General features: G+C 38.7%; 1 protein-coding gene across 3 annotated transcripts in view; it reads right to left on the reverse strand.

Moving 5' to 3' along the window:
* Positions 1 to 20,564, reverse strand: part of RERE (arginine-glutamic acid dipeptide repeats) — a 468,771-nt gene that overhangs the window by 187,231 nt on the left and 260,976 nt on the right. For all 3 annotated transcript variants that reach the window (XM_017498335.2, XM_037727827.1, XM_017498331.2), the window contains 2 exons: positions 15,604 to 15,709; positions 14,523 to 14,619 (listed from right to left, as the gene is read on the reverse strand). In XM_017498335.2, the coding sequence (XP_017353824.1) occupies positions 14,523 to 14,619; positions 15,604 to 15,709 (203 nt within the window). The remainder of the gene's footprint in view (positions 1 to 14,522; positions 14,620 to 15,603; positions 15,710 to 20,564) is intronic.

Raw genomic sequence — 20,564 nt, forward strand, 5'->3', positions numbered from 1 at the left:
CCCCCCCCCCAGGATTCCCTCAAGGGCTTATGTACCTGTAACCAAAGCAGGGTCAGTCAGGCACTGGGGCTTCATACCTGTAATCCCAGCACTTTGAGAGGCTAGGGCAGGAGGATCGCTTGGGGCCAGGAATTTGAGACAAACCTGGGCAATGATAGCGAGACCCCATCTCACCACAACTTGTTAATTTTTAATTTTTTTGTAGATGGGAGTCTCCCTAGGTTGCCCAGACTGGTCTCAAACTCCTGGCCTCAAGTGATCCACCTGCCCTGGCCTCCCAAAGCACTGGGATTATAGATGCGAACCACTGCACCCGGTCCCAATTTCCATTTTTAAAATTAAATAACAATGCTGTTGATATAAAGTCCCTTAAGGAGCTATAGACTGGAAAGTAGCTATAGTTCTATAGAATAGAAACTATAGAAAGTATTCCAGCGTTACTGAGCACTTGAAACAAAACTGATACAACTAAGAAGAACTGAATTTAAAATTTTGTTTGATCTTAACAAATGTAAATCTAAATAGCTACATATGGCCACTAGCTACCACAGTGAACAACACAAGATTTATAAGTCACTTCCATCACAGCAAAAAGTTCTATTAGAAGTGCCATAATATTCATAACTACTATTTGTAGATAATAAGATCCAATTCAATGAAAAATACAGAATAAGCATCAACTTTCCAGGCCCAGAACCTCTTCTATATTTAACTAGAACTAAAATAAGCTTCTGGGAAAGAAAAGGTGGGTATGACCTTTTTTACAAATGAACAACTAGCTTACTCTGAAACTAACTACCCACTCCTCCAAGATGATTTAATCCCTGAAAGCCAGAAGAAATAGGTAAGTTCCTTTATCAGTAAAATAGAGATAAATATGACCTACTACACTTATAAAGACAAAGTCTACAAAACTCTGCTACACAATGCTATGTAAAGTAAGTTACTTCTATTATTGTCCATTACTAAAGGAAACTAATTCTTCTTTTATTTTTCTTTGTTGTTTCACTCTTAAACTGGAGTAATTATTATATCAGTCAAAGGTACAGAAAACCTAGCAACCCATAACTCTAAACACAAACACTGGAAATCAGGTATGTTTAGGGCAGGGTTTATCAATCTCAAAACTAACGACAGTTTGTACTAAATAATTATTTCTTGTCAGAGGCTGTCCTGTACACTGCAGGATATTTAAGTGAATCCTTGTCCTCTACCAGTAGCACCCATACACATTTCTTCCTGACAATAAAAAATGTCTAAAGACATTGCCATATGTCTCCTGGGGAGGGCAAAATTACTGGCTAGGGAAAGCCAAAAGCAAAAGGAATAGAAGCATTTCATCTGATAAACAACTATGAAGTTGGCTGTAAATGGGATTTTTCTCTATCATCAAGCCCTTTCTCTATCTGCTTCTGTTTGTGTACATGAAAGGTACTGATATTTGCACATTTTTACTTTTTTAGCCTTTCTTATGCCTCTAATTGCACTGTACCCTCTAATATAATGTGCAGTGAACATCCTTGCCTAGTTCCTGATGTCAGTGGAAATGTCTCTCATGTGTTCCTATTAAATATGACACTAGATTTAAAGACAATCAAACCATCATCATAGTATTGGAAATAATCATATAATTTCTTCCTTTAGATTCAATAGTTTGATATAGCCTATCAATAGAGTGAAAAACTGAACCAACTTTGCATTCCTGGAATAAATCCCAGCTGGTCATAATGTATTTTTAAATGAGGCATTAAAATTTTTAAAAGCCAAAAAGAATTTGATTAATTACATCTAAGTTTCCTTCCTTATAATTTTTATCTTTATTATTTCCTTTTTTGTACATTTTTATTGTTCTGTTATTCATAAAAGGTTTATTCATAATAGCTTAGAAACAATCCAAATGTCCAGCAACAGGTAAATAAACAAATTGTACATATTTATGGACAATAAAATACTACACAAATACAAAAATCTAGTGATAGATAAAATACCATGGACAAATCTCAAAAATTAAATGTTAAGTACAAGAAGCCAGACACAAAAATGGTATGCACTGCATGATTCCATTTATTTGAGCTTTAGAAGAGAAAAAAAAATTTATAGTGAGAGAAACCTAAACAGCTGGTGATTCTGAGTTGGGCGTTTTGACAGGGAAGGATATTGAGGGAAATTCCTGAAATGAGGGGAATATGCCAGGTCTTGTTTAGGGTCAAATAAATTTATGAAAATGTGCACTTAAAATCTACATTTTACTGTATATTAAAAAATTATTAGAGGAAAGTAAAACAATGAGAACCACTAGTATATAGCTGTGGTTGTTTAAAGTTGGTAATCTTACCAGTTAGCCGGCCCTCAAACTCTTGAGTATTGAGCAGAGCTGAAGAAAGGGTTTCCATAACCAGGTAAGGCCACTGGGATTGGCTCTAATTAGGTGGCACTCAATTGAAGTATTTTTCAAATCACCTCGTAATGAACAGTGTTTATCTTTAAAAATGTGTGTATATGTGTGCATAAGTATGGATATGATTTTAAGTATTCAGAATTTTTTATCAGAGCCCTTTTCTCACCGTAATCTCTGTCAAAAGTGGGACATTATTTGACAGTGTTTATGGAATAGGTGAGGAGGGACAGTTAAGAGAAAATCACCATCACATCCACCTTGCTGAAATACCCAGTTTCAGAGCCCTCTAAGGTCCTGTATACCCTGTATCTAAAGTAATGCTTCACTGTGAACAGAAATATGACTAAAGTCAGGGAAGGCCCAAGTCTTAGGGTGCTTTCATTCAACAGTAAAAAATGCATCCTGGAAATGACTCATTTCAGTAATCCTTCAGAGTGGCGCTTCAGAGAGTTTTACATCTGGGGCATCATCCGAAGGGTCTGCCAAGAGGAGGCAGCTATATGAAGACAAGGAAGAGAGAAGAGTCTCCCCCTTATGTAAGGAGACAATAAAAATGAAAACTGTGGTCTAGAAATTCACTCCCTTAAAACTACCAATAACTGGGAAGGTCTTCCTGTATCCCTAGGCATGCATAAACCCCAAAGAAACTCATGATGAAGTGCACCAGCATACAAAGATTGTTTACAGTAGCAATCTGTTGAGAGCTATTATTATTAGTTTTTGAGACAAAGTCTCGCTCTGTCCCCCAGGCAGGAATGCAGTGGCGTGATCCCGGCTCATTGCAATCTCTGCCACCCGGGTTCAAGTGATTCTCCTGCATCAGCTTTCCCAGTAGCTGGGACTACAGGTGTGCGACACCATGCCTGGCTAATTGTATTTTTAGTAGAGATGGGGTTTCACCATATTAGCCAGGATGGTCTCAATCTCTTGACCTGGTGATCTGCCCACCTTGGCCTCCCAAGTGCTGGGATTACAGGCTTTTGACCACTGTGCCTCGTCAAAAGCAATTATTTTTACTCTTATCTGAGAATGAAAAAGGATTTTGAGAGAGTCACATCTTATCTATTATAAGTCATCAAATTAATGACAGGTATAGGATTGACTTTTGTTTTTATGTGTTCTGTTTCTTGTTCTTCTGTTTCTGTTGGCTTCCCATTGGTTATCTGAACTGTTTCTTTAGAATTCCATCTTATCTCTAGTATTTTTCAGTATTAATATATTACCTTGTATAGTTTTCTTAATGGCTGCTCTAAGTATAACATACACATATAATTTATCACTCAAAGATAGAGACAATTTGTCAGTTCTAGTAAAGTGGAGAAATCTCACCTCTATTTAGGTCCCTTTGCCCCACGTGCCACCACTTTAAATTGCCTTAAGTATTTCCTCTATATACATTCAGTGCACATATACATTCTTATTCTTTAGATTCATTTGCTGTCGTTTTTAAATTTGAGCTAGGAATTTAATTCAATTTTTTCATTTTTATTGATGTGTTTAGTACAACTAATTTTCCTCTGATCACTATTTAAATACATGTCAAGAATTCTGATACACAGTATTTTTACTGTAATTTTAAAAAAATTATTTGAGGCAAGGCATACTAGTGTACACCTACAATCCCAGCTACTTACTATGGTGGCTGATGCAGGAGGATCATACGGGCCCAGGAGTTTGAGGCTGTAGTGTGCTATGATCGCTAGTATACCGTGAACAGCCACTGTACTCCTAACTGAATAACACAGTAAAACCCCATCTCTTAAAAAAAAAATAAATTATTTAGTTTTTTATTTTTTGTAGATAGTCTCCCTCTGTCACTTCGGCTGGAGTGCAGTGGTTGATCTCAGCTCACTGAAGACTTGAGAATGCAGTGGTTTGATCTCAGCTCACTGAAGACTCGATTTCCCAGACTCAGGTGAATTCTTCCACCTCAGCCTGCCCAGTAGCTGGGATTACAGGTGCATGCCACCACACCCAACTAATTTTTTTGTAAAGATAGGGTTTCACCATATTGCCCAGGCTGTTCTCAAACTCCTGGGCTCAAGTGATCTGCCCACCTCGGCCTCCCAAAGTATTAGGATTACAGGTGTGGGCCACCATGCCTGGCCGGGAAAAAAAAAAAAAATTAATTTTAGTTTGTATTTTTCCCTTTTGCCCAGGAGTTGCTTAACAGGAAGTTTTAAATTTCCAAGCAAAAGAGTCTTCTGTTCTTTGTTTTTATTAGTAACCATAGTTTTATTGCTTTTAATCGGGATGATTTTTTTTCTGTAATCCAATATATGACCAATTTTTGAGAAGGTGGCAAGATACAGAAATGAATGTGTGTTCTTTATTATTACAGGACAGAGTTCAATGTATGTCTATAGGTCGGGTTCGATGGCTTACGCCTGTAATCCCAGCACTTTGGGAGGCCAAGGTGGACAGATCACATGAGGTCAGGAGTTCAAGACTAGCCTAGCCAACACAGTGAAACCCCATCTCTACTAAAAATACAAAAATTAGCTGGGCATAGTGGCGGGCATCTGTAATGCCAGGTACTTGGGAGGCTGAGGCAGGAGAATCGTTTGAACCTGGGAGGCAGAGGTTGCAGTGAGCCAAGATGGTGCCACTGTACTCCAGCATGGGCGACAGAGCAAGACTGCATCTTTTTTTTTAAAAAAAAGGAAGATTATTAGCTTAACTTAGGGGAAAAAAGTCCAAAATCTGTCCAAAATCTGTAACAAGAAAAATCTGTACAAAATCTGTAACAAGAAAAATTTTAAAACACTTCTGAAAGACAGAAAGTAAATGTGAACAAATGGAAAAACATCCCCTGTTCTTAGATGGGAAGACTCGGAAAGGCATTTCTCCACAGATTAATTAATACATTCAATACAATCCCAGTACAAATACCAACAAGCTTTTTTATGACATAAAACAAAATATTAAGGTTCACATGGAAAAGCAAATGACTAAAAAAGGGGAAAACACACATTTAAACATACTATAAATCCTCTGTAATTTAGAGTGTAGTGCTAGCACATAAACAGACAACAGAACAGCAAAACCAAAGAGGAAGTATGGAATACGTATGGAAAGCAAGACATGACAGAGGTGACATCTCAAACCTATAGTCAACATAGATATTTTAATAAGTAGTGCTAGAACAACTGGGGAGATTAGTCTTTAAATATGGTGTAGGAAAAGGCTTTCTAACTATGACTCAAAATCCAGAGGCAATAAAAGACTGACAAATTTGATTAGATAAAAGTACATTTTACAGAGTAAAAAATACAGTAAATGAAATTAAATGAAAACTGACAAAAGTGGGAGAAAAATATATGCAACAATTGCATGTGCCATAGATATGTCAAGCACTTTTAAAAAGTAAAACAAAAAGAAAACCCAATAGAAAAGACAAACACACATTTACCAAAAAAATAAAAAACACAAATAACCTTCAAACATATGAAAAAATGTTCAAATTCATTGTTAGTGAAATAAAAGTACTGAGATATCATCTCTCACCTATCAAACCTGTAAAATTTTAAAAAGACAAAACGTTCTATTAGCAAACAAGCTGTTTCATATTTATCAGAAGGAATGCAAATTGGTACATGCCTGCTGAAGGGAAATTTGGTACTATGTAACTAATTGCATAGGCATAAACCTTTCAACCCACTATTAGAAATGCACCCTAAAGTTCCCAATGATAAGAAAATACATATGCACAAAGATATTCATTGCAGCATCACTTACAATTGCAAAATCCTAGGAACAACCTAAATGCTCAAATACAAGACAGCGGTTACAGAAACTATAGTATATCAACATAAGGAAGTAAAAGAGAATGAAAAAGTCCTCTATGAACTGGTATGAGCAACTCCCACAATATACTGCCATCAAGTGAAAAGAGTAAAGTACAAAAGAATATCTACAGTGTTCTATCCTTCACCTAAGAAAGACAGGGTTATAAGAAAAGAGGCATGTATCTGCTGATTTGTGAAAATAAAATGCTGAAGGATAATCTAGCAAGTAAAATGATCAGTTACCTAGAGCAGGAAGTTGGGAGTGAGGGGGAAAGAGTGGTGGCAGGGTTGAAGGGTATCTTCTTAGAACTCTGACTCTCAGAACCACAACAACAGTCCACGTACTCTCACACACTCATAAAATAACAGTCCAGGTCAAAAAGGGGAAACCAAAAATGGGATGTAAACACCACCAATAAATGAAACTAAATGTATTACAAATAAACAAACACACATAAGGAGGTAAGAAAGAACAGTACTGACCTAATAGGAAAAACAGTATCTTGCACTACAAGACCAAAGACAAAGAGTCAGTAAATGGGTTTCTCACAAAAACATGAGTTACAAATTCTGAAACTAAGTTTCATGTATTTGAGAATTAAACAAAAACAAGTATATTTTAAATAATAAGAACTGAGTTTCTTCCTTGGAGAAAGTAGTTATAAATAAGGGAAGGCGAAGAAGAAAATCTTCCAGTGTTGGGCTAGAATTGAAAGTATCAATATAACTTTTGGAATCTGGGGTGAGGGGAAGTTAATAGGCACAGGTTAGTATACATACATATATTCATACATATATATCCTAGCTCTGCCTGCTAACTGGATCTAGAAACAATGACGACCAATAGTAATACACACACCTAATATGCAGGATCCTGGTTTCTAAACACTGCTCTCCACTAAAGGGAATCTGGGATCCTCACACAATGGTTAATTCCAGTGCTGGATTTGGGAAAATAAAAAATGAGTCTGAGAACATCTTGTGGAGGCAGAAAATAAGAAAGTGCTCAAAAAAGTGTGGAAGCTTGCTGAAAAAATGCAGGGGCCAATCTGAAGTAGCTCCTGATGGCCAAAGCTGAAGGAATAAACAAATATTAAATTAAAAACAACAAAATAAATATCCCTAAGTTCATGCTGATGTAAATGCTCCATTAAATAGATTTTTATGGGGTAAAGGGGAGATTTCTTTACTAAGTAGAATTCCAATTAATAAACATAGAAGAAAAGAAGAAACATGGAAAACAACCATAGGCAAGCTTCACAGTAATAACTTTTATAGATGAAATCCACTGATAGATGCTAAAATCACTGGGTAAAAATTTAAGGACAGAAATGATTTCCACAGTCTCAAAGTATCTCCCAAGTTAATTAGGTACGGGGGAAAGCTACTTTAACAGTGAAGAAACTTGGCAGGAGCCACATTCATCAACTGAACAAGGTCAATGTCACCAGTAATTAGTCACTAACCTCATGAAGCCATGGTAAGATGCACTCAGACACATTTATATGGTTCTTGCCCAAAATGCCCAACTTCAGCAAAGCCAAATTGAGGGACATTTGATAAAATAATTGATTAATAATATTTACAATATCAAAGGAGGTCATGAATGGCAAGAAAAGACTGGGGAACCATTACATATTGCAGGAGACTAAGGAGAAATAACTAAATGCAATGTGGCATCCCAAGTAAGATCCTAAAACAACAGAGGACATGGTTGAAATTCAAAGAGAATCTTAAGTCTAATGCTACTGTATCAATGTTAATTCAAATAATTGTACTATAGTTGTAGAAGAAGTTCACATTGCAGGAGGCTAGGGGGCTATATTGAAACTGAGTACTTGGAACTTTGCTGTGTATCTAAAAGTAGCTCCAAACGAAAGAAAGTTTTTCAAATACTATGAAGTATTCAAGGGCAGAGAGAATATTTTCCTGGGTAGGATCCCATCACCAAATATAGAGCCCTTCATCTACTAGTAGATCAATAAAGTGTTAAATGATGAGTGAATAAATAAAGGAGTTACAGGTTATGATGTCTAATGAGGTACTAAGCATGTACAGACCAAACAGTAAAAATGCTGTAGGTCAAAGTTATTTCACACATAAAAACAACTGTAGATTAAAGCCAGAAAAGCATTCTTAAACTGCAAAACTAAGAGCTCTGAGACACCATGAAACTCCTTATGGAACTTGCTTGCAGAGTTAAAGGATTTTTTTTTTTTTTTTTGAGATGGAGTTGCCCAGACTGGAGTGCAATGGCACAATCTTGGCTCATTGCAACCTCTGCCTCCCAGTTCAAGCAATTCTCCTGCCTCAGCCTCCCGAGCAGCTGAGACTATACGCATCCATCACCACACTCAGCTAATTTTTTGTATTTTTAGTAGAGACGCGGTTTCACCACATTGGCCAAGCTGGGCTTGAACTCCTAACCTCAGGTGATCCGCCCGCCTCAGTCTCCCAAAGTGCTGGTATTGCAGGCATGAGCCACCAAGCCCAGCCGCTAAAGGGTTCTTAAATGCATTAAGGGATGGTTGGGAAATTGTCCACAGGTGTAACTAATCTGTTTCAAGCCCTAAACATATACATGAGCCTAGCTACTCATGACAAAGTAAGGAGATAAACTAATTCCGAATGAAAAGAAGCAGACTGGAAGCCTCAAACAGCTAATTTAAGGCTCTTTCGCCCTGGTCTTACAGAAAATTCATCCTAAAGCATCTTCCTATGATATGAACCCCTGGGTAAAATGATAGCCTATAATCTCACCTGCAGTAGGATATTTTTTCCCCAAGTGACTCCTGGAAGTAGGAAGCAGGTAATCAGAAAGTTGGAAAACAGCCCTCAAGCCAACAAGACATTTATAATCTCCTGTGCTGCCCTCCACAATCAATACTGGAGAACACACTGATGTGAGTGTCTAGTAAACATGAGAATGTTCCCCAGGTCACATGTCCTCAGCCCAATCACAAAGTAATCACTCCAGATCCTTGGATCATCAATAAAACATTATCTTTAGGGAGGAAAAGTAGCACAGAAAAGAAATTACAAGTTACAAGTTTATCTGCTCATTCCTGGATAGCGTTGAGATGGCTTCTTAAGCTAAACTTTTCTCCATATACCTGAAGGAATCTAAATACCTAACCCCTCCTCCTCCAACAGGCCACAAAGAATTAGTAAAATAAGTGTATGCTGAGTGATTACACTACCATTAACTCAGTACAAAATTACATTTGATTTCCCTTTCTCTTTTCTTCCCCTTATACTTTTAAGAACTCAGCAGAAATTCAATGAGCTATGGAGAGTACTATGCATGTTACTAGGGCCTGAGATGCTCTTTGAGGGACTTTCACACTTCTTACCACACTGGATGTGGAACCAGATGTGTGTGTTTGGTTTAGGAGTCTGTCACTAGTCATGTGACCTTGAACAAGTTTGTCAAAAGGCAAGCTCAAACGTTAACAAACTTGACAACGGTCACAAGGCTACAACAGAGCCAGGATTCAAATGAACAAGTCTTCTAACTCCAAGCTATTACACCACAATGCCAGCCAAAAACACTTACCTGGGAATAAAGAGAACTCAAAAAACACCCTGTTCAAATGCTAGTTTTACTCTATGATGGTTATGGATAAACTGTGACAAAATAAGATCAGCAGCTATAGAAACTTATCTTGAAAGGTAGAGATGAGGGACAGCCAAGGTCAAGAATTCAAAACTGATAGTTTTGAATGCAATAATGCTGGACTTCAACATGCATTTCTACAACAGTGAAGGGTTCCGATTTTCTTATAGGAAGAAACTCTGGTAGGAAAAAGCTACAATCTCACAATTTACAAAGAGGCTACAGAGACATTTTGTTTTCCTTTTGATTCATCATGGCTAAAGGATAAAGGTCTCTCTCCTCCTTTATAGCCCAACTCTAGCACCAGCTTGAAAGAAAACCTTATACATCAGTTTCCTCCTGAGTGAATGGAATGGCAAGAGCCCCCTCAGAGTTACTGTGACTGGATGAATCCACACATCAGAGGCCTTTGATCTTCAAGAAGAATGGTGCTGAGCACTAACATTATCAGTCTTTTGCTTTTTTGTTCTCCTTGGTTTTTGTTGTTACATTTATTTGATCCCTTTTCATGTGCCTACAGACTATTTTATTTGTGTCTCTCTCAAAACTGAATTTATTTTTAGTAGTACTAGTTTATAACTATGGAGAAAGAAAAAACTTTCTGTGAATAAACTGTGAGAAGAAAATTGGAAGAAAAAGTTAAAGCTTAATACTCCCCAATCCCCCACCAAATACATCCCAAACATTTTTTAAGTTAGTCTACCTTGGTGACGAGAAAGAGAATAAACAGAGATTGCCAGGGACACTGCCATTGATTCAGGTTTTTTTTTTTTTTTTTTAAGACACAGTCTCGCTCTGTCACCCAGGCTGGAGTGCAGTGATGCAATCTCAGCTCACTGAAACCTCCGCCTCCCAGATTCAAGCGATTCTCCTGTCAGCCTCCCAAGCAGCTGGGACTACAGGCGACCACCACCATGCCCAGCTAATTTTTTGTATTTTAGTAGAGACGGGGTTTCAACATGTTGGCCAGGATGGTCTCGATCTCCTGACCTCGTGATCCATCCGCCTCAGCCTCCTCAAGTGCTGGGATTACAGGTGTGAGCCACTGCACCCGTCCCATCCCATTCTGTTTTATGGGAGTAATGGGACAGGCAAAACTTCTGTCTGTCACGGTGAACGCTGCTGCCAAGAGCAAGGTGGGATCACCAAATGGCAACAACAATGCTAGCAAATGCCAGCATCTCCACACACCCATGACACTGCACCACTAGACTACCATCCACATGTACCCGTGACCCTGCATCATTAGGCCAGTATATCACTGCACCACTAGGTCAGTGCATCCACACACACACACACACCAACCCTGCCCCACTAGGCCAGCATGTATACACACAAGCAACACTGACCCACAAGGCCAGTGCGTACGCACACATGTGACACCACACCACTAGGCCAATGAGTCCACACATACGCCACACTGCACCACAAGGCCAGCACATCCACACACATGCAATACACACAACTAGGCCAACATGTCCACATGAGACACTGCACCACTAAGCCAGCGCGGGGACACGGACACACACACACACACACACACACACACACACACACACACTGCACCATTAGGCCAGCTTGTTCAGTGGCCAAACAACCACCTGTCATCTGATGTCTTTGAAAAAAATCCAGCTGTCAAATAACAAAAAGGATGTTGTATTTGAAACTTACAAAATCAATTTCAAGGTAAAAATTTTATAAAGTAGCTAACAGTTTTTATGACCACTTTAAAGAAAACACCATGGGAGGAAAAAAAACTAATTAATGAGGATTCTAACCACATACCCAGTGAAAAGAAGATAAAGTATTACCACTGTAGCACTCCAACTGTGGTGGCCAGTGAAAGGACAGTGACTTATGCATTCACACATCTCCAAGAAACATCTGATTGTAAACTTAGCTGCAGTAAATTCATGAAATACAGATGGAATTATTTGGGATAACCTTCCTCTTTTTTCTTTTGAGATGGAGTTTCGCTCTTGTTACCCAGGCTGGAGTGCAACGGCGCGATCTCGGCTCACCGCAACCTCCGTCTCCTAGGTTCAAGCAATTCTCCTGCCTCAGTCTCCCGAGTAGCTGGGACTACAGGCATGCGCCACCATGCCCAGCTAATTTTTGTATTTTTAGTAGAGACGGGGTTTCACCATGTTGACCAGGATGGTCTTGATCTCTTGACCTCATGATCCACCCGTCTCAGCCTCTCAAAGTGCTGGGATTATAGGCATGAGACATCGCGCCCGGCAAGGGATAACTTGTTCTTCTAAAAACACTAAATAAAAGATAAAAATGAGCCAGGCATGGTGGCTCATGCCTGTAATCCCAGTACTTTTGGAAGGCTGAGGTAGGTGAATCACCTGAGGTCAGGAGTTCAAGACCAGCCTGGCCAACATGGTGAAACCCTAAAAATACAAAAATTAGCCAGGTATGGTTGCACATGCCTGTACTGCCTGCTACTCAGGAGGCTGAGGTAGGAGAATCGCTTGAACCCAGAAGGCAGAGGTTGCAGTGAGGTGAGCCAAGGTGGAACCACTGCAACCTCTGTTGCCTGGGCAACAGAGCAAGACTCTGTCTTTAAAAAAAATAATAATAAGACTACAAATCTCAATAACAGTGATAGGTACTCAAATATATTGATTTTAGGCATTTATGTCAAAACATGTTGAATAACCAGTTACATACCTCATATATTTGTTTAACTGAAACTCTAAATCACTTAAAATCTTTTCCCTTAACCCATGAGACAAGATGGAAAGAGAAAGGAAAGAGTATGCAAACCAGTATAAGAAATATTCCACGATTTGGCTGAGTACGGTGGCTCACACTTGTAATCCCAGCACTTCGGGAGGCCGAGGTAGGTGGATCCCTTAAGCTTAGGAGTTCAAGACCAGCCTGGGCAAGATGCCAAAACCTTGTCTCTATGAGAAATACAAAAATTAGCCAGATGTGGTGGGGCACACCTGTGGTCCCAGCTACTTGGGTGGTAGGATTGCTTGAGTCCAGGAGTTTGAGGCTGCAGTGAGCATAATCCCACCACTACACCCCAGGCTGGACGACAGAGCAAGATCCTATCTCAAAAAAACAAAACAAAACAAGAATTATTCCAGGATTAAGTCACTGGTTCCAGCTAACAATATTCCAGGTCACTGGTCCCAGGTAACAATGTAACTGTTCCATCAATCTAATCAACCTTACATTAACTTCCTTTTTCAGCAAGTGAGCTTAAGATTGGAAAGGCGCCTCCAAAAGTCATACAAAGGTTGTAGAAGTTTGGAAGTTTATAAAACACTAGAGAAACTCTCTAAATTCATCTAAATTCCTGTAAGAAGTCAAACCTAACCACATCCGCACCATACCCTATAGCAGAGTTGGCAAACTATGGCCAGAAAAGCCACATCTGGCACACGGCCTGCTTCCTGTGGCCTGCGAGGAGAGTTTTTATATTTTTAAATGGCTGAAAGAGAAAGCAAAAGAAGAATATTTCCTGACACAAGAAAATTAAATGAAACTCAAATTTCAATATCCCTCAAGTTTTATTAGAGCACAGCCACCTCATTTATTAACATGTTTTCTATGGCTTTTATGCTACAATGGTTGAGCTGAGTCACTGCAACAGATACCATATGAAATATTAGCTGACCCAAAAAGCTTGCCAAAGCCTGCCCCAAAGTTGCTACTAATTTACCTTGAAATAACTGACTTTAGCTATGTAGCTTTGCACAAAAGTCTCCAGATGGGTTTTCCTGAATACCATCTGAGCATTAAAATGGAGAAATTATTGTAACCCACTGTAATTTAAGACAAAAGCTGGTAAATCTTAGTATTTTGTTAAAACCACATTATAGTATTTAAACAAAAAAAGTAGTCTTTCACCACTTTATTACTGATTATTTCCAGGAAGGAAAGGGTTTTAAGACTATTAGGAGTCTTACTTCCTGTACTTAAAAGGCCTAAAGTCAGCCATATATACACAAAATAAAACCTTTATGGGCAACCTTTTCTTGAGAGAGACAGAAAATACCCAAAGATGCAAATATCATGGACTTCTTTTGGACCTAACTCCCTAAGTCATTATGACTGGCTGTAATGTTACCTTCTGTCTCAGAATGAAATCTTCAGTATGTTTCTGTCCCCCTCGTCCCCCACCAATGAAGCTTTATAGTAGTAAAATTTTTCAGACATACAGAAAATGGAAGAATAGTTCAATGAAAATTCCTACAAATTCTGCCTAGATTCTCAATTAATTACATGCTGCCATATCTGCTTCATTCATTTCTCTGTCTTTTCTAGTGGCAGGAATTAAATCTTTAAAGCGTTCAGACCATCAGAACGCTTTTTCCCACCTCGGCCTCCCAGAGTGCCAGGATTACAGATGTGAGCCACTGCATCTGACCCATCAGAACATTTCACCCTAAATACTTTGGCAAACAATACCAGGATCATAATTTCCAAGGAAATGAAAATACGATAATATAGAAAGGGCATTAAAAAGTAAATTATAAAAGAGAGAGAGAGAGAGAGGCATAAAGCTAGATTAGTGAATAAACGGGGAACCTCTACAATCTCAACAATCCAAGTGGACACTGGAATGTTCACTCTCTGAAGCCAAAAGAGGAATCTGATAAATACAGTGATTACTACAAGATCAGGAGAGAGTAGACTCTCCACCTCCTGCACACAGTGACTCCTCCTTCATATGGAAGACCATGTCTCCAGTACTTACCTAAGGGCAGCAGCATGGTAAGTGTCAACGTAATCAGAAATGAAGAGCTCTCGGTTCTTAATAACTGGGTCTGTAATGACAAGTTCTCTTCCAGAGTCTGTCAAAAAAATTAATTAAGAGGACATTAAAATTGAGTTTCCCAAAACAAGTAAAAAAAAATGTTTTTAACTTTAAGACGGGGTTTCACCATGTTGGCCAGGATGGTCTCGATCTTCTGACCTCGTGATCCACCCGCCTTGGCCTCCCAAAGTGCTGGGATTACAGGCGTGAGCCACCGCGCCCCGCCAAGAAGTAAAAAACTTTGTAAAACTTTTCTTTCAGGTTTACCACCCACTGAATAACCAGGCCTGGTTAGCATCGTAAGTATACAAAATAGAGAAGAGGAATCATAAATTGCAAGAATAACAATAACAGAATGTGCAGATTTTGTCAATAAAGTATCTTTGGGGCTATGTTTTATACCCTATACTAAGTCCCTATATTTTGCCAAAATGGATTAAACCCAAAATGGAAAAAGAGCAGAAACAATCCTGGCAACTCTTCAACTACCAAAATACTTAATGATCCTGTCCATCTTATTTTTCTGGCTAAATATTCCAAAATGGAGTGAAATCATAGTTTCCATAGAAAAGAATATGTTTAACAAGGAACTATAATTTACCTGCTTTAACAGACGTTTTTATAGTTTCAAAGAAGGAAAAAAAAAATCCATTAAGATACAACATCATTCCTCCAAGTTGTTTTTCATTGGTTTGTTGACTCAAAGCTTGTGAGAAGAGTGGGCAGAAGGCAGGATCGGAGCCAAAGTTTGATGCCAGCACCAGGACCACAACTTGGAGGATGCATGGTCCCAGCAACTTCCTTAGCATCTCTCAACCTCAGTTTCCTCATCTGGAACCAGAGGGGGACAGACCCACCTCACATGAACTACAGTAACCAATGTGAACTGTAAAGCATAAGGCCTACCAATACTCAAGAATCCGTTTTTTAAAACGTTATCTTCATTTAATGAATGCCTTTAGAGAGGGAACTTTGCCCAAAGCTAAGAAATACATAAATCAAACCAGAAGGACATATTTACCATTTTCATTATGTCGATCCTGAACCAAATGCTGATACACAGAATCTGGAACCTCAGACTGACGGTAGTACCATTTGACGTTCATGAGGAGATGGTCCCTCTTACTCTGAAAAGGAAAATCTAACAGCATTAGGAACAGGATTTCAGGTGCCACAAGAGCATATCATACCCATGACCAAAAGCCCCTGTGAATGGGTTGACAGGTAGAGAGGGAGAGACACAATTACCGCCAGGACTACAATACATAAATCAGTTGTGAGGTCAAAAAAATCCATCTACAGGCCCTTCTTACCCCATCCCTCTCAACTGCTTATTTCGGGAAACAAAAGGAGACCAGTCTTAAATCTGTTTATCTCCCCAGTTTGATTAACTAAAACCATTCAATATTACATTTTTATTTAACATTAACTAAACAATACTACATGAATATGTCCTTCTATCTTAATCTTTAATCATTTTGTAAATACTTAGAGTGAGTTTTAGCAGACTGTCCAGGCTCATTTAGGGCAATAGTCTAGAAAGAACTTACCCAGCAAGGCCTGGTATAAAATAATCTCTCCTCCAAGGTTTGCCTATTACCCAGACTAAATTACATTCTCCTTCTACTTTTAGCCACAGTTATTGTTATATGCCAAATTAATATAGCAAAGAACGGGTGGTGATGAAGGTACCATGAGTCCCGAGAGTAGAGACCTCATCTTACTTATTTCTGAATCTCCAGAGAATAGAACATCTTGTATGTAATTATTTGTGAATAATGAAGAGTTTCATGATGATCACATAAACTATCCTATAAATGTTTGTAGGACACTGAACTATGTTACCCCTAAAAGTTACTTTTGTTCCCAGTTTGTTCAGAGAATAATGGATGAAATATTGCCCTTCCATTAGAAGGTTTTGGGGCTGCAGCTTGCATCTCTGTGCACCTGGTAAGAAACATCTCAACAGGGAGTGCATTAGGGCTTCTTGCAGTCTCCTAAAGTACTTTCCAACCCAGGTCAGGCCTTTTCTCCAAGTTAAATGCAATATCATTCCTTTCAGCAGTCTGCATTCTCATCACAGGTCTGTTGGTCAGAAATGAATGAGGGCTAAAATTCAAGAAATGCCGCATGTTTATAAAGAGGATGCCTAAATCCTAAAATATGATAAAAGGGCCCTTATTAATGAAGAAAGATGCTTCCTGCTGTAATGAGCAGTCACAAATGCAGCCAACACTAAAATACCAGGAAGGTTCCAAAAAACCTTTGCTAAAAAACAGTTAAAAGCCATTTAAAGAACCAGAAAGAAGACAATTGCCACAAGTTTTAACAGAACTCAAATGTGAAGATGCGTTATTTCTTTTTTTTTGAGACAGAGCCTCACTCTGTTGCCCAGGCTGGAGTGCAGTGGCATGATCTCGGCTCACTGTAACCTCCACCTCTTAGGTTCAAACGATTCTCCTTCCTCAGCCTCCTGAGTAGCTGGGATTGTAGGCGCATGCCACCACACTCAGCTAATTTTTGTATTTTTAGTAGAGACGGGGTTTCACCATGTTGGTCAGTCTGGTCTGGAACTTCTGACCTCAAGTGATCTACCCGCCTCAACATCCCAAAGTACTCGGATTACAGGCATGAGCCACCACACCCAGCTGAATATGTCTATTTCAAAGTAGATGTCATAAACACCAAGATTCTTATTTTGCATTTAACTGTGCTAAATACACATGCCTACAAAAAAGGGGCATTAACACTGGTTTAAATACACTTTATATGTAGAATAATCCTACATGATAGGTGCTCTTCAGTATTTATCCATTTTGTACCTTCATATTAAAATCTTTAATGGCAAAAATTTCTTCTACACTGTTTATGTTGCAGGTGGGAAAAAGAGGACACACCAGGATGTTAAATAAATAGAATAAATGTTACATGTAGCAGTTTAGAGAAATTAACAATTATTTTCAGCAGGTGATTATGGAGGCATTAGTTAACATCTGACAAGAAAAAATGGGACAGATTTCAATGAATTCTTTCTAGACAAAAGAGGAGACATAAAGGTAGACAAACTATTGAACATATCCAGGCCCCCACAGTTCATCTGCATGCAGCACAGAAAGCCATTCTGGGGCAATATGGAGAAGAACCTGAGTCCTGACTGTCTGGCCTTTAGTGAGCTTACAGGACAACTGGGGTTTTCTAACTCTATTGCTGACCAAATACACAGGCAGTGAGGGACAAATGCCAGGACATGGGAGAGCAGCTAGAAAGTGTAGATCATCAGAACATACCACCCCAAAATATGCTCTCTGGCATAAGAATTATTTTGCCAAGGACTTAAGAGGGGTAGAGGGAAGATTATATTTTGTCCCCCGAAAAAACTTAGTTTCTTCCCTAGACAGGATGATAAAAAGCAGGACCAGGATAAGATTACTCATTATAGGAAAAAAAATACATAAATCAGTGGAAGCAGCAGCACCTGTTTGGCAGTGCTCAGGGATGATTCAGTTAAAATACACCGTCTATAGTAAGGACCCACTCAACCTCAGCACTACCAACATTTGAACCAGAAGATTCTTTGTTTTGGGGATCTGCTTGTGCACTGTTAGACGCTTAATGACATCACTAGCTTCTAACCACTAATTGCCAGTGGAACCCATCCTCCAGTTGTGACAACCAAAACTGTCTCTAAACGTTGCTAAATCTCCCCTTTGGGGACAAAGTTGTCCCTAGTTGAGAAATCACTGGTCTAGTAATTCATTTTGTTTTGTTTTTAGGGAAAACAAAACCAGAATGGTAAAAAAGAAACCTGGTTCAGGCACTACAGGGTAGGGAACATGGCCTGCTGGAAAGAAGATGGGAAGGCCCCCGGCCCCTCCAATCTCAATGCCATGACTTCCCATGTATATGGCTTTCGGCACATTACCAAGATTCTCCCAGTCTCTCCTTTTCTGTAAAAAGGAGATACTGAAACCTACCTAAAATAATTACTGAAAGAATTAAAAAGACAGAAAGCATCTAGAGTTGAGTAAGTGCTCAAATAAATATTGTTTCCTCTATTAGTAGGTGATTATAACCAATGGTTCACAGAAAAATCTGAAGAATTTATGAAGTATAGGAGTTACTTCTTCACCAGGACTTGGTTTCCTGCAAGGGATGATAGTGATCTATCCTCACTGAGCTACTAATACATGTTTTCAGTGCTCACAGAAATGAATTACTTCATTGAGCATATGGAGTCCAGATCTCCTAGCATTCTTAGCAACAATGTTTTAAAATCTACAAAACTATGTATTTCTGCAACACATTTAAGAAGCCTGAAAACCTGAAGAGCAACAGAAATACCTTTTAGATACAGTAACTCAAATTTGTATGATGTGAATTTTTCAGAACTAAGCCAGGGACACTGGTGATCTTTTAAGGTACAATGTCTATGTTATCTTATGATGTAGGAATGCCTATTGATTACACACACAAATAAATTACTGCTTTGGATTATTTGTACCTAGATTTATGACTCCTAACATTATGCTTTACAATGGCAATGAAAGAACTATTGGATTCCCTAATGCAGTACTACGCAATAACCAGGGAGTGGCAGCATTGTCCCAAAAAGACTTCAGAATCAATTCCACAGATAAAACATGCAGAGGTAGACTGGATGTAAACAACAATTTGGAACAAATTTAAGTAGCTGCAATATGCACAATCTTTCTAAATGGGCCAGTAACTTAATTAAAAATTACAAGTTGTGAAGGGAGGCAGTGTGTGGTTTCAGCAGGTACTAGACAAAAATAGGTAATCTAGGACTGCAGTTCAGTCTGCAACCGCTAGTTGCAACCTTAGTGGAGTTGCCAACCCTCTCAAAAGTGAAGGGACAGAACAAAATTGTTTCTATGCTCTCTTTCTATTCTTACATGTTTATATCTACATTTCTTCCTCAAAAACACCAAGTAGTAAGAATGATGCTGTGGGAGAATCTCTGATTTTTTCTCTGTATCTGTGCATTGGCACTGGCTAACAGTGCCATCCTAAAGAAGGTTTACAAATTAAAACGTTATCTTCAGTGGAAGCTGGCCACTGCTATACTGTGGGAAGAGGAGAGCATCCCCTCCCTGAGTAAGTGTTCCCAAAGCTACCTCAGACACAAAGGTATTGCTCGAAAGTTACACAGGTAATTATCTAATTCCTAGTACTCATTAGTCAAAGAATTTTGTTCAAAATCTCAGAAAATTAAAGCCAGACATGAACTTAGAGATCATGTGATTCAAGCAAAACTGGGTTTGAATCCTGGCTCTGCAACTTACTGAGCTATGTGACTTTGGGCAAGTAACTTCTCCAAGCTTCAATGCTCTCATAAACAGAATGGGAGAAAAACAACAGTTTCTATCTCATTTGGTTGCGAGGATTAAATAAATTAATATAAAGCAAGTGGATGAGCTCAATAAATGTTAGATATTACTATCACTGTTTTACAGAAAAAGAGAGTAGCCAAGATAGGGAGAAAGAGGTCACTTAAAGGTTTTGCTTTTCTAAGATTCAAAATTATGTTAGTAATAGCAATATAAAAAGTCATACAGCAAATTAAGAAGAAAATGTCTTCACTCTTCCAACAATTCTAAAAGCTTATCAAAAATTTCTAACAAATATGCATCATTATATACTAGCAATATAATTTAACTATAGCATAAAGGTCAAAATGTTTATAAATAAGATATTTTAAACAGAATGCTGAATAAACAGGGAAGTGAAGAGAAGCTTCTTCTGTGAAAGCACCCTAAGATGTATTTCTGAATATAAAGAACCCACTGGGAAGTAAATAACTTCTGGCCATTTTATCCCTTTTTTTTGGAGACAAGGTCTCACTCTGCCACCCAGGCTGGAGTGCAATGGCACCATCATGGCTCACTGCAGCCTCAACCTCACAGGCTCAAGTGATCCTCCTGCCTCAGTCTACTGACTAGGAAGACAGGAGCCCAGCTAATT

This window comes from Cebus imitator, unplaced genomic scaffold, assembly GCF_001604975.1.
Source record: "Cebus imitator isolate Cc_AM_T3 unplaced genomic scaffold, Cebus_imitator-1.0 Scaffold240, whole genome shotgun sequence".
Taxonomy (NCBI): Eukaryota; Metazoa; Chordata; class Mammalia; order Primates; family Cebidae; genus Cebus; species Cebus imitator.